This window comes from Carcharodon carcharias, chromosome 1 (genome assembly GCF_017639515.1).
Source record: "Carcharodon carcharias isolate sCarCar2 chromosome 1, sCarCar2.pri, whole genome shotgun sequence".
Classification (NCBI taxonomy): Eukaryota; Metazoa; Chordata; class Chondrichthyes; order Lamniformes; family Lamnidae; genus Carcharodon; species Carcharodon carcharias.
In genome coordinates this window covers 225,554,159-225,568,159 of record NC_054467.1, presented here as the reverse complement: position 1 = coordinate 225,568,159, position 14,001 = coordinate 225,554,159, and the positions used below count along the sequence as shown (strand labels likewise).

The 14,001-nt window shown below is 42.7% G+C and overlaps 1 protein-coding gene across 3 annotated transcripts in view; it reads left to right on the top strand.

Annotated features, from left to right (window-relative positions):
- katnal2 (katanin p60 subunit A-like 2) overlaps positions 1 to 14,001 on the top strand; it is a 99,885-nt gene that overhangs the window by 17,562 nt on the left and 68,322 nt on the right. For all 3 annotated transcript variants that reach the window (XM_041193269.1, XM_041193357.1, XM_041193185.1), the window contains exons 4-5: positions 2,321 to 2,363; positions 12,767 to 12,869. In XM_041193269.1, coding sequence (XP_041049203.1) covers positions 2,321 to 2,363; positions 12,767 to 12,869 — 146 coding nt within the window. The remainder of the gene's footprint in view (positions 1 to 2,320; positions 2,364 to 12,766; positions 12,870 to 14,001) is intronic.

The window sequence follows — 14,001 nt, the reverse complement described above, 5'->3', positions numbered from 1 at the left end:
AAACTGCAAAGATTATGGGCCCTGACAATATTCCAGCAATAGTATTGAAGACTTGTGCTCCAGAACTTGTTGCACCCCTAGCCAAGCTGTTCCAGTCAAGCTACAACACTGGCATTTACCCGGCTATGTGGAAAATTGCCCAGGTATTCCCTGTATACAAAAAGTAGACCAAATCCAATCAGGCCAATTACTGCCCCATTAGTCTGCTCTCGATCATCAGGAAAGTGATGGAAGGGGTCATCAACAGTGCTATCAAGTGGCACTTGCTCAGCAATAACCTGCTCACTGACACTCAGTTTGGGTTCTGCCAGTATCACTCGGCTCCTGACCTCATTACAGCCTTGGTTCAAACATGGACAAAAGAGCTGCACTCCTGAGGTGAGGTGAGAGTGATTGCCTTTGACATCAAGGCAGTGTTTGACTGCGTGAGGCATCAAGGAGCCCTAGCAAAACTGGAGTCAATGGGAATAAGGGGGAAAACTCTCTGCAAGTTGGAATCATAGCGATCCCAAAGGAAGATGGTTGTGATTATTGGAGGTCAGTCATCTCAGTTCCCAGGACATCACAAGTTTTCTCTAAACCAAAGATACTGTGCATCATTTTCTTTATGATTTCTTGAAAAATGACCAGGACTTAATTGTGTTGACAAAAACAGACTCTGTTTCTTGGAGATTTGTTCAATTCTGGTGCACAATCTACACAAGCACTTATATTAGGGAAGACGTCAGATTTTCCCAAACTGCTTTTCCTTGTGACAGTGTAGAAATTTTCTCCGTCAGCCAGGACATCACTGCAGGAGTTCCTCAGGGTAGTGTCCTCAGCCCAACTATCTGCAGCTGCTTCATCAATGACCTTCCTTCCATCATAAGATCAGGGCAGAATTTTCTGCCTCTCGGGCCGGTGGGCCCGAGCCAATCTCCAGCAGGCGGGGAGCTGATCCCTGCCAGCGAAGTGGGCCGCACCGCCATTTTATGTGGGCGGGCCAATTAAAGGCCCGGCCGACGTGACGAGCTCTGTGCGCTCCCTGTGCAGGTGGGGGACGGGATTCCCTAAAAGCGAGAGTGCACTCTTAGGCACATGCGCACGAAAGAACACACATCTCCCTAAGTGCAGCCTCAGGGAGATCGCTTCCACTTTGAAAAATATTAAAAATAGAGAAAAAAAAATCCCTAACATGTCCCCCTCATGTGACAATGTCACGTGAGATGGGACATGTGCATAATTTGCAGAATAACTTTATTTAAATTTTTAAAACCCTGCATGAAATCTCATCCCGCCGCTGGATGAGGTTTCATATTTTCTCTATTTGCCGCCGGGGCTCCTGGCCTGCCCGCCAACCTTAAAGTTGGATGGGCAGGTCCTTTTAATTGTTTAAATGATCCTGTCAATGGCCTCAATTGGCCATTGACAAGTTGGCAGGCCCGCAGCTGATTTTGTTGTGCCCCCGCCTTCCTGAAAATTTAAATGGGGCGGGATGACGTCGGGGGACATCCAGGGGGTTACCATTGACCAGCAACTGAACTGGACAAGCCACATAATACTGTGGCTACAAGAACAGGTCAGAAGCTCAGAATCCTGTGGTGAGTAACTCACCTCCTGACTTCCCAAAGCTTGTCCACCATCCACAAGGCCCAAATCAGGAGTGTGATGGAATGCTGTCCACTTGCTTGGATGAGTGCAGCTCCAACACACTCAAGAAGCTTGACACCATCCAGGATAAAGCAACCCATTTTATTGGCACCCCATCCACTAATGTTTATTCCCTCCACCAGACGCACAGTGGCAGCAGTGTGTACCATTTGCAGGATGCATTGTAAGGACTCAGCAAGGCTCCTTAGACAGCACCTTCCAAACCCACAACCACTACCATCTAGAAGGACAAGGTCAGCAGTTGCATGGGAACACCACCACCTGCAAGTTCCCCTCCAAGCCACATACCATTCTGACTTGGAAATATATTGCTATTTCTTCACTGTTGCTGGGTCAAAATCCTGGAAATCCCTTCCGAACACCATTGTGGGTGTACCTACGCCACATGAACTGCAGTGGTTCAAGAAGGCAGCTCACCACCACCTTCTCGAGGGCAATTAGGAATGGGCAATAAATGCCAGCGACACCCACATCCCATAAATGAATAAAAAATATCTAGGTTTAGTAGCTTAAAAGAGGCTGTAGTGGAATTTTCCAGATTTTCTCTGTTAAGTTTTTAACTGTTTTCACCTTTTATTCATTTAAACATCCAAAAGTGCTTAAAGTGAAAAGACTGGAGATATTTTTTAACTTATGGTATTTTCTTACTTTGTTTATTTTGTTTTTATAGAAAATACAAAATTACAAACACGGAGTGGAGGAAAACTGAAGAGGTAAAGGAAGAAAACATTCCAAATCCAAATATAACACTGAGGTTTTACATACAACACCATGAAAAAGTCTCTCTTTCTTAACTCATTAGTATCCTGCACCTCTAATTTAAATATCACCTTAATTTCATACAATGGAATAAGATGTAAGGCCACATTTTTGCTTTTTCTGTCCTCTGCTGAACTTGCTAACTCCTGCTGTGTGTGTGTGTGTGATTCTGCGGGTGATAATCATTCTCAAGTTAATGAAACAAGCAGTTATGTAACCAGGAATGCAAAACACCTGGGCCTGGATTTAGCAGTCAGCATCAAAGCAAGGGCACTCACTGCTGACTTTGAAGCAAGCCTTGTTGGAGATCTTGTGATCTCCGTGGCAAGAAACTTACCTCTCTCAATGTGCAGTTGATTTGAACTTTCTTTAATGGAGAATCCTAGCGCCAAGATTTAATGATGTTATCAAGCCCTCATATTCAAGAAATTTCACAGACAGCCAGACAGGAAATGAAAAGCGCTAATACTCAATTAAAAAAAAAAATTACCCTGAGTGTAATAAAGATTGGGACATACACATGAGATGAAGGTAGAACATGAAATATCATGAAAAAACTTCAAAAAAAATTAATTACACATGATGGGCAGAGGGATCTGGGTGTACAGGTCCACAGGTCAAGTGGCAATGCAGGTGGATAAGGTAGTCAGGAAGGAATATGGCATGCTTGCCTTCATTGGCAGGGGTATTGAGTATAAAAGGTGGGAAGTCATGCTAACCTTGGTTAGGCCACACTTGGAATATTGCGTGCAATTCTGGTCACCACATTATCAGAAGGATATGGAGGTGTTGGAGAGGGTGCAGAGGAGGTTTAGCAGGACGCAGCCTGGTCTGGAGGTTATTAGCTATGAGGAGAGGTTGGAGAAACTTGGATTGTTCTCCCTAGAGCGATGGAGATTGAGGGGCGACTTGATAGAAGTTTACAAAATTGAGTGGCATGGACAGAATAGATAGAAGCTTTTTCCCAGGGTGGAAGAGTCAATTACGAGGAGGCATAGATTTAAGGTGAGAGGAGAAAACCATAAAGGTGATGTGCTGGTCAAGTTTTTTTATGCAGAGGGTAGTGAGTGACTGGAATTCGCTGCCAGAGAAGGTGGTGGAAGCAGGTACGATAGTGATGTTTAAGAGGCAGCTTGACAAATCCATGAATAGGATGGGAATAGAGGGATATGGACCCTGGAAGTGCAAAGTGTTTTAGTTGACGGGCAATATGATTGGCGCAGGCTTGGCGGGCCAAAGGGCCTGTTGCTGTGCTGTATTTTTCTTTGTTCTTTGTTTTCATGACCAGATGGTTTGTCCAGCTAGTTATTACTCAGATCGCCATCTTAACTTTTAATGGTTCCTAACTGTGATATGAGAATGGAAAAGGAGAAGTTATCACTGGATCAGTAGATTTCACTGATTGCTGTCTCATGTGGAGGACGGGTGGGGGGTTTTGCATAGTGCAGGCTGCAATTTCAGGATTTCCTTGTTCATCTACACTTACTCTATATCCTGAAATTATGCTCAGATTCAGAGGGGTAATGAAAACAAATGCTAATAGTTTGTGGTCAAAAACCCTGCAAATTCTGGACCCTAATGATATCCTTATCCAATAACTGCACTTTAAGCATTCTTCAGCAGGAATATTGAAAAGCAATCAATAGTGGAAACCTTGGCCAATATGCATTCTCTTTACTTCAGACATGCCATGGCCAAATGTAATGACCAATTATAGTATTACATGCTAGAGGCTGAATTTGAGACCACATCCCCTGCTCCCCCGTCCTCTGTCAGCATGTCCCAGTTCCACACTGGGCAGTGGTGTTACCAATTATTTACAAATTAACAGCGAGAGAAGCAGCGGGGCCACTAACAGTGAGAGAGTGCGAGAGGAGCAGTGGGGCCATTAACAGCAAGAAGTGCAAGAAGCAGTGTGGCCTTTAACATTGAGAGAGTGAGAGACCATTAAAGAGCGTGGAGAGCAGCTGTTTGGTAGTAGGATTGGTGAGCATTTCTAGTCTTTGAAGTAAAAGTAAGGCCTTTAGTTTGTGTTTAGGTCTCTAGTCTTTTTTCTGTCTTATCAATACTGGTGTGTAAAAAAAAAAAAAATTACAATAAAATGGAAAGAGCAGGGGCTTCTTCAGGTGTAAAGAGCAGGGATACTAGAGTAATTAATTAAGTAATTAAGTATAATACGATAGCGATGGCAGGACAGGTGATATGTTGCTGTTGCAGCATGTGGGAGCTGCTGGACACCAAGGTGATCCAGAGTGATCACATCTGTAGTAAGTGTTTGTAGCTCGAGGAACTTCTGATCTGAGTTAAGGAGCTGGAGTCCGAGCTGCAGACATTGCGCCACGTCGGGAGGGGGATAGTTACCCTGGATACTTTGCTCCAGGAGGTGGTCACACCCCTCAGATTAGATAATTCAAATTTGGTCTGTGATAGGGACAGGAGGGTGTGACTGCAGGTGAAGCAGGTATGGGGACCCAGTGGGTAGTGTCTGAGGAGCCTCGGCCCCTGCAACTGTCCAACAATTTTGAGGTTCTTGCAAGCTGTGTGGACAAGATCAGGGACTGCAGGGAGGATGAAAGAACTGACCACAGTACAGGGAGCCATTCAAATGTCGGGGTTAAATAGGAACGTAGTAGTGGTAGGGGACAGTGTAATTAGGGGGATAGATACTGTTCCCTGCAGCAGTGAGTTTGAGTCCCGAAGGCTGTGTTGCCTGCCCGGTGCCAGGGTTAAGGACATCTCCTCAGGGCTGGAGAGGGAGGGGAGGAATCCAGTCGTCATCGTCCACGTTGGTACCAACAACATTGATAGGACTAGAAAGGAGGTTCTGCTGAAAGAATTTGAACTGTTAGGAGCTCAATTAAAAAGCAGAACCTCCAAGGTATTAATCTTGAGATTATTATCTGAGCCACAGGCAAACTAGCATAGGGTAAATAAAGTCAAGGAGTTAAATGTGCAGCTTAAAGATTGATTTGGGAGGAATGGGTTTCAGTTCACAGGGCACTGGCATCAGTACTGGGGTAGAAAGGAACTGTTCCGTTGTGATGGGCTTCACTTGAACTGTGCTGGGACCAGTGTCCTAGTGAATCGAATAACTAGGGCTGTAGAGAGGGCTTTAAACTAAATAAAGTGGGGGAGGGTTCTGGAGAGACAAAAGTAGGCTAGCAGAGCAAAGCAAAAGGATATGGCAGCATTGCAAGGATATTGATACCCAGAGTGTGAAAGGAAGGGACAGAATGTACAAACATAAAAAAAAAGCAGCAAATAGGATCAAAGGGGAAAAAAATGGTTAAAAGGCAAAATGAATGGCTGTTTACTTAAATGCATGTAGTATTCGGAACAAAATAAAAGAATTAATGACACAAATAGAGGTCAATGAGTATGACCTTGTAGCCTTTATGGAGACGTGGTTACAAGAACATCAAAGCTGGGAACTAAATATTCAGGGGAATGTGACCTTTCGAAAGGACAGGCAGGAAAGAAAGGATAGTGGGGTAGCTTTGTTAGTACAAGATGGATTAAGTACGATAGCAAGAAATGATCTTGGATCGGAAGATGTAGAATCCATATGGGTGGAGGTAAGAAATAACAAGGGAAAGAAGACACTGGTGGGAGTAGTCTGTATGCTCCCTAATAGTAGCTACACTGTAGGACAGAGAATAAATCAGGAGATATTGAGGGTATGTAAAAAGGCAGTACATTAATCATGGGTGACTTTAATCTTCATGTAAAAGGGAAAATCAAATTGGCAGAGGTAGCCACGGACAAGAATTCAGAGTGTATTCGAGACAATTTCCTAGAACAATATGTTGTGGATCCAACAAGGGATCAAGCTATTTTGGATCTGGTAATGTGTATTGAGGCAGGTTTAATAAATTATCTCAGAGTGAAAGAACCCCTAGAAAACAGTGACCATAACATGGTAGAATTTAGCATTCGGTTTGAGAGTGAGGAACTTGGGAAACAAAGGAATGAGGGCAGAATTAGCTGGAATGGACTGGGAAAGGAGTTTAGCAGAAAAGGTGGTTGATGAACAATAGCAGACGTTTAAGAAAATAGTTCATGCCTCACAACAAAGATATATCCCAGTGAGAAAGAAGGATTCTAGGAAGGCATGAATCACAAAAAGCTAGTATACAAGTTCAGCTGGTAATAGGGAAGGCAAAAGGAATGTTGGCATTTATTTCAAAGGGAATGGAGTATAAAAAGAGTTATGTCTTGCTAAAACTATACAAGGCACTAGTTAGACCACACCTAGAATACTGTGAACAGTTTTGGTTCCCCTATCTAAGGAAAGATATACTGGCGTTGGAGGCAGTCCAGAGCATGTTCACTAGGTTGATCCCTGATATGGTGAGATTTTCTTCGGAGGAGAGGTTGAGTAGGTTGGACCTGTACTCATTGGAGTTTGAGAGTTTATTTGCGACTTTATTGAAACATAGGGCAGAATTTTTCCATCAGTGATCTGGGGGTGGGGCCCGCTCGCCGACACGAAAATGACGCAGGATGACGTCAGGAGGAACCCCCGACGTCATCCCGCCCCATTTAAATATTCAGGAAGGTGAGTGGACAGCGCGATCAGCTGTCTGCCTGCCGACCTGTCAAAGGCCGTCCAACCTTAAGGCTGGTGGGCAGGCCAGGAGCCCCAGCGGGCTTCTGAAAAAACTTGAAACCTCATCCACTGGCAGGATGAGGTTTCATGTCTGTTTTTAAAAAAGTTTAATAAAGTTTTAGTGATATTTATTAACAAGTCCCATCTCGTGTGACATTGTCACATGAGGGGGACATGGTAATCATTTTTTTATTATTCCATTTTTGAAGTTTGAAACACTGTCAGTGATTTCCCTGAGACAGCGCTTAGTCTCAGGGAGATGTGCACTCTTTTGCGTGCATGTGTGAAAGAGTGCACTCTGACAGTTGGGGAATCCGCCGCTGCCCCCCCCACCTCCGCACAGGAAGCGCATTGCGCTTCCCATTGGTCAGCCTGCTGGGTGGGCCTTAATTGGCCCGCCCACTTAAAATAGCGGCAGGGCCCGTTTTGGTGGCGGCGATCGACTGCCCGCCCACCCATCAAGGGCAAAATTCTGCCCATGGAAGATTCTTTTAGGGGGCTTGATAGGGTAGATGCTGAGAGGTTATTTTCCCCTTGTGGGAGAGTCTAGGACCAGAGGGCATAATCTCAGAATAGGGGGCCACCCATTTAAGACAGATGAGGAGGAATTTCTTCTCTCAGAGGGTAGTGAATCTGTGGAATTCTTTACCGTAGAGGCTGTGTCATTAAGTGTTTTAAAGGCTGAGATAGTCAAATTTTCAATCAGTAAGGGAGTCAAGGGTTATGGGAAAAGGCAAGAAAGCGGAGTTGAGGATTATCAGATCAGCCATCATCTCATTGAATGGCCGTGCAGATTTGATGGGCCAAATGGCATATTTCTGCTCCTACATCTTATGATCTTTTGGTCTTATTATTTATCAGGAGTCAAGAAGGTATTCAGAAAAACTGTCACAATTCTGAATGCCAAATGCAGCATTTCTGTAGTGCATTCTGATGATGTATTGATTAATTCAATAATTTTTTTAAAATTCAATGATCACTGAAGTTTCTCTAATTATGACAAAAGCAAAATGTTGTGGATACTGGAAAGCTGAAATAAAATCAGAAAATACTGGAAATACTCAGCAGGTCAAGCACCATCTGTGGAGAGAAGCAGAGTTAAAATTTCAGGTCGATGAGCTTCTCTAATTATGATCATGACTTACAATTTCCTTGTTCCTGCTGCACCCTTGCAACTTTGCTTGTTATTATCATTTATCCCTATATTTTAACCTTGGGTACACCGGGATATAGCTCTTTGTGGACATAGTGAAGGTTTGACAGTACGCATCCAGTCCTTTGAAGTATGTGCCGGAAGGCAGGGGACACAGCCCTTGCAATATATCACTATACATTTTTCTCCTCCGTCTTAGAGATGGGGCAGCTTGTGCAAGACTTTGTTTTTACATATGGAATTGATAGAATGTGAGATTAAATGTGTACATTCCCACTTTTCATGAGTGCTCAATTGCTCAGTAACACCAAGCCATTATATGAACATATGGTTATAGGTTCTGTTGAAGTTTGCATATAGCTGTGTGCAGTTAAAGAAAATCATGCAATTAATTCTCACATCCAGGTCATACAGCAAGTAGGGAGATATGGGCCAACATAATGAGGTCAGCGAGTGGGGGGGTGTGGGGCCCGCTCGCTGAAGGGATGATGTCGGACGGAACTTTCGACATCACCCCACAGCATTTCAATTTTTAGGTCGGCGGGAACGTAGTTGAATCAGCTGTGCGCCCACCAAACTGTCAACGGCCAATTGACGCCATTTAAAAAGTAACTGAGCTGGTTAATGGACCTGCCCTTCCAACCTTAAGGTTGGCGGGCAGGCCAGGAGCCCTGGTGGGCTTCAGAAAAAGCATGAAACCTCATCCATGGATGGGATGAGGTTTCATATTGGTTTTTAAAAATTTAACAAAAGTTTGAATGAAAGTGATGTACATGTCCCAACTCATGTGACGGTGTCACATGAGGGGACGTCAGGGAAATTTTAATTTTGTGCGTTGACCATTTTTGAATTTGGCGCCAATCTCCCTGAGGCAGCACTTAGCCTCAGGGAGATGAGTGTGCTCTTTCGTGCGCATGTGTGAAATAGCGCACTCCCACCTGATGGAATTTCCCCCCTCCCGCCCGCATAAGGAGAGCATAGCGCTTCCTGGTGGATGTCACGATGGGCGGGTCTTAATTGGCCCGCCCACGTAAAATGGCAGCGTGCCCCCAATTGGGGGCGCCAATTGGAGGTGCACCTGCATGCCCCCACCCCTGTACTTCTCCCCCATTGGGGGGAAAATTCTTCCAATGGTGAAGGAGACTTTCACCACCTTACTTTAGTTTATATTTACATTTTGTCCAAAAAGAAGAAACGCAATTCTAGAAGTGTTTATTTATGCTTTTTATGGAATGCTGTAAGAACCCTGGGATTAGTACCCTGACAGAAGTATTCATCAAGGGTCTCCCAGATGAAACCTTAACACTTCACTTTAACTTCTCATCAAGGTACCATCTGGGCTTTGGCACTCAGTTTTGTCAAGGAGTTAATGATGCCTAAGTTTGGCTTACTGAACTTACGTCAACCAGTTACGTTCAAAAACTACAGATTAATTAATTTAATCATTCCAATCTATCACCACTTGGAGAGGCAAGGTTTGATCAGGGATAGTCAGCATAGCTTTGTCAGAGGGAGATCATGCCTAACAAATTTGATTGAATTTTTTGAGGAGGTGACCAGGTGTGTAGATGAGGGTAGTGCAGTTATTGTAGGTTATATGGATTTCAGCAAAGCCTTTGACAAGGTCCCACATGGGAGACTTATAAAGAGGGCAAATACACATGGGATACAGGGTAATTTGATAAGGTGAATTCAAAATTGGCTTAGTTGTAGCAGACAGAGGGTGATGACAGAAGGTTGCTTTCATGACTGGAAGCCAGTGGCGTACCACAGGGATCTGTGCTGGGTCCCCTATTATGGGAGCGGGGAGGGATTACCCAGCTGTCAAATTGGTTCCTCCCGACGTCATCCTGCGTCACTTTCCCGTCGGTGAGCGGGCCCTGCCCCCAAATCGCCGACAGGAAAATTGAGGCACTTATGTTTTCCCCCTTTGCAAGCTCTGTGGACTTAGTGGCTTGCTTTCTGGCCCTGATAGCAAATATTTTGTTTGTACTAGCTTTCATAGTTTAATTAGCATTAGCCCTTTTTCCTAGCATTCAGCCTGATTACCAACTCCAATGGAAGATATGTTTAAGGCAATTCTCAGGGTATTGCTCCTTCAGTATTACACCATGAATATTAAGTTGCTGTGGGTTCAGTGGCATGGGATGCAGCCAGGCTGATAATGATAGAAACTGTCACACAATATTTATATTTTTGGGAATCCTCAGACACTGGCACTTGAGCTTCTAGTTTTCTGTCATTTCTAATTTTAGAAATCAAAGATTTAAAGTATTTTCCCACTTTAAAAAATATGCAAATAAATAATAAACCCTTTGAAAACAAAATGGCAAAACATGTAAGAAGACAATTTAAATTGATAAGGTTACAATGTTTGACTGGAATTGTTTCTCTTTGTGTTTAAATGGACTTTGTTCTCTGTGATATGGAAGCTATATCTTTCCTACACTTTGTTCTCAAAGTAAAAATGACGTTAAAAATGACCCTCTTGCATTGATTTATTTACTGGATTTTATATAGTCTTAATTATGTAATACTGAGCTCATTTTAAAATGGTGAATATTGCCACATAGACCAGAGGTTGAAAGCAACAAAAGCTCTATTGAAAAATATAAAAATCTGCAAATATTAAAAGATACATACATATATTGTGTGAATGGCTTCAGATTATCGAACAAATTTTTGTTTCTGAATGGTGAATTTCGCCTATTTAGTTTCTCAGATCTTCACTTACGAACTTGTGTGGCTCAAGCAGGGAATGAAACTAAATTTCCTAATTCTGGGAAGTTTAGCAGAGTGCTTGTGTTATGGGACTAGTAATCCAAAGAGCTGGAGTAATGATCTGGAGACGTTCAAATCCCACCATGGCAGCTGGGGAATTTAAATACAGTTAATTACATAAAGTCTGGAATTTTAGAAAGAAAGCTAGTATCAGTTAAAGTGACTCTAACAACCGTATTGTTGTAAATAAAACCAATTTGGTTCACTAACATCCTTTCCCTTTCTTCAAGTACCATTCTCTAAGACGGCATTGGCGATCATGGACTCCCATGTGTTGGTCCATGGTTATGCTTGTAAGGGTATGGAAGTGGTTTGCCATTGCCTCCTGCAGGTTCTAGCTGACCAGGAGGCTCCCCCACTCTTACTGCGTGCCATAGGCATATTGGAAGGATTTGCAGATTGATAATCAACCTGTTTGACTACGTTATAAATGCACCTTCTATGGCCATTAAATCCCAGCATGGAACTCAAACCCAGAGTTTCTGGCTCTGAGGAAGGGTCACTACCATTGCGCCACAAGACATCTTTTTAGGGAGGGAAATTTGCCATTCTTACCAGTCTTGCCTATGTGTGACTCCAGACCTCACAGCACCTCTTAACTGCCTCTGAAATGGCATAGCACTCAGTTGTTGAGAAGACAGCTTGCTACCACCTTCTTGTGGACAAATAGGAATGGGAAATAAATTCTTGGCTTTGCTAGTGACATCCAAATTCTGTGAATGAATTTGGAAAAAAAATTTTTCTGTTTGGGCTAAACATATTTGGGCCAAGTAATAGATTGCAGAAGAACTTTTTCATGTTGTGTGCTTTCCATCCCTTACCTATCAAAACCAACACTCCTTTCAAATTATTTTTATGTGGAGGTTTTCAAACTTTATCATGCTTTGTACACATTTTAGAGATCTACATGATTAAACAAAACATTTTTTTAGATAAATGAAATTAGCAATACAAACTATACTAGAGTTTTTTTGAGAGTAAAGTGGTTCCTATTGGAACGCTCAGAAGAAATAAATTACTTTTCACATTTTGTGCATCAGTGGATTATTCCATATCGTCCCACCAAGCCTCTCACAATAGCATTGCAAAGCCCTTATACTTATAACTTCAAATCAATTTTCCATGGCATTGAGAATGGGGAGCAAGTCCAAGTGGGAAATTTTAACTCTTCCCTACTGGGCAAGAATGGAGCTAGAGGGCAGTTTAAATGGAGTGACTGTGCTGTTGATCTTTGATCTTAGCATTGTTGATTTTGCAAGGCAAAGATGTGGTTGCTGGGCTCGGGCAGGAACCTCATGATAAATGCTAATCTGAAGGTTCTGACGTTTTAATTAGGGTCTGTGCAGGGAAGCTAGCATAACTTTCTAGGTATAGTTTTTCAGTCAGGCTAAAGTAGTTCGTAAGCCAACAGGAAGAATGAAGAGGTTCTCCAAGATAAGTGTAAAACATTCCTTTTGTGTTTGTGCTCCTCTGGCTCCGCTAGGAAAATCACAGCTTCTATTGCTCGGATATCCCATGAATACCTCCCTGCCACTTATTTGCAATTAAGGCTGTGGAATTGGGAAAACCAGTAGTATTGTCATCACATCTGTCATGAAAATGTATATACATGTCAAGTTGACATAAATGTGGATATAGAATTTATAATGGAAAAGCTGATTTTTAAAAAGTGTGACAACAGGAACTAATTTGTGTCAACAGGAAATACACACTGATGTAAAATTTTTTATATATCCATGCATATATCCTACATCAGTCTATGTTGCATAACTTTTCTAAATTAAATATTCTACCACATTCTTATTCAATTCTAGGACACTAAGCTATACTTCTAAGGCACTCCCTAAAATCTCCATGGTACAACGTCCATGTTCCAAAATTGGAATGAAAAAGACTGAGCAGAAAACTCAAAAACAGGTCAGTATCAGCAAATTTTGTTAACTGAAATGTGACCTGTAACATTTATAACTCAAAAGATTTAAATCTTTTAATTAGAGGCCTATAAGGTACGAGAAAATGCTCATGCCCAGGAAATGAGTGATACAGTATGTTTGAGTATTGCCTGTCTTTCTCTTCTAGAGCTTGGGTTTGGATTCAACTTGTATAACTATAATGATCTTCCACTGATGATGTGAGAAGTCAAAACACAATTAGGAGTGCAAAGATGAATTATGAACTTAAATTATGAAGGGATGTTAAACAAGATAGCGACATATTCTACTATACATAACTACAAGGAACGTCAGGATAGGAATAAGGCTACTAAGGTCAAAATAAAATCACAGGCAGCAGTAGTGTAATGGCAGAAATATTCAATATTTATTCTGCTTCAGTATTTACCAGGAAGATGGATCAGGTGGACAAGACATCAGAAGATGAGATCAGAAATTATATTTCTGTTGAACTCCAGAGGTCAGGTGAGAGTGCCCTTGACATCAAGGCAGCATTTGACTGAGTGTGGCATCAAGGAGCCCTAGCAAAACTGGAATCAATAGGAATCAGGGGAAAACTCTCCACTGGTTGGAGTCATACCTACCGCAAAGGAAGATGGTTGTGCTTGTTGGAGGTCAGTTATCTCAGTTCCAGGAACATCACTGCAGGAGTTCCTCAGGGTAGTGTCCTGGGTCCAACCTTCTTCAGCTGCTTTTGTTTGTTCATTCACAGAATGTGGGTTCGCTGACTGGGCCAGCATTTATTGCTCATCCCTTGTTGTCCTTGAGAAGGTGGTGGTGAACTGCCTTCTTGAACTGCTGAAGTCCATGTGGTGTAGTACACCCACAGTGCTGTTAGGAAGGGAGTTCCAGGTTTTTGACCCAGCGACAGTTAAGGAACGGCAATATATTTCCAAGTCAGGATGGTGAGTGACTTGGAGGGGAACTTCCAGGTGGTGGTGTTCCCATCTATCTGCAGCTCTTGTCCTTCTAGATGGTAGTGGTTGTGGGTTTGAAAGGTGCCATGAAGCCTTGGTGAATTCCTGAAGTGCAAGTGTAGATGGCACACACTGCTGCTACTTTATGTCAGTGGTGGAGGGAGTGAATGTTTGTGGATG